Source organism: Egretta garzetta, unplaced genomic scaffold (genome assembly GCF_000687185.1).
Source record: "Egretta garzetta isolate BGI_Z169 unplaced genomic scaffold, ASM68718v1 scaffold81, whole genome shotgun sequence".
Lineage (NCBI taxonomy): Eukaryota > Metazoa > Chordata > Aves > Pelecaniformes > Ardeidae > Egretta > Egretta garzetta.
Window position 1 is genome coordinate 9,015,614 of NW_009258671.1, and position 299 is coordinate 9,015,912.

General features: G+C 47.5%; 1 protein-coding gene across 2 annotated transcripts in view; it reads right to left on the bottom strand.

The window, feature by feature from the left end:
* The window catches only part of WNT7B (Wnt family member 7B), a 95,283-nt gene that overhangs the window by 94,076 nt on the left and 908 nt on the right, over positions 1–299 (bottom strand). Inside the window, exon 1 of one of the 2 annotated variants that reach the window (XM_009648788.2) lies at positions 107–189. The exons of the other annotated variant lie outside the window; for it this stretch is intronic. Coding sequence (XP_009647083.1) covers positions 107–189 — 83 coding nt within the window. Of the gene's footprint in view, positions 1–106; positions 190–299 lie in introns of those variants that run through there. 2 annotated transcript variants of the gene reach the window in all.

A 299-nucleotide genomic window follows, 5' to 3' on the forward strand; every position in this document is an offset into this window, starting at 1 on the left:
CGGCTCCCTCTGCTCGCTTTGCGCATTGCCCCTAGGTAGCTGCTAGCGGGGTCATTTCAAACAGTATTTTGAGGAAGAAAAAAAAAAAAAAATCTGGATCACTTACAGGTAACTCCCACTGGTAAGGATGAGGAAAATCTGAGGGTAATACACTGAGAGTAACACACTGCGAGATGAAAAAAGGATCATGGCTGAATCCCGTTTACACTCTTGGAGTTCGCTTCCTTGGTTATTCCTTTCTGGCCCCCCCTGGTCGTAACTCCCCACCCTTTTTGGTGTCAGCTGTGGCTTGAATCTGG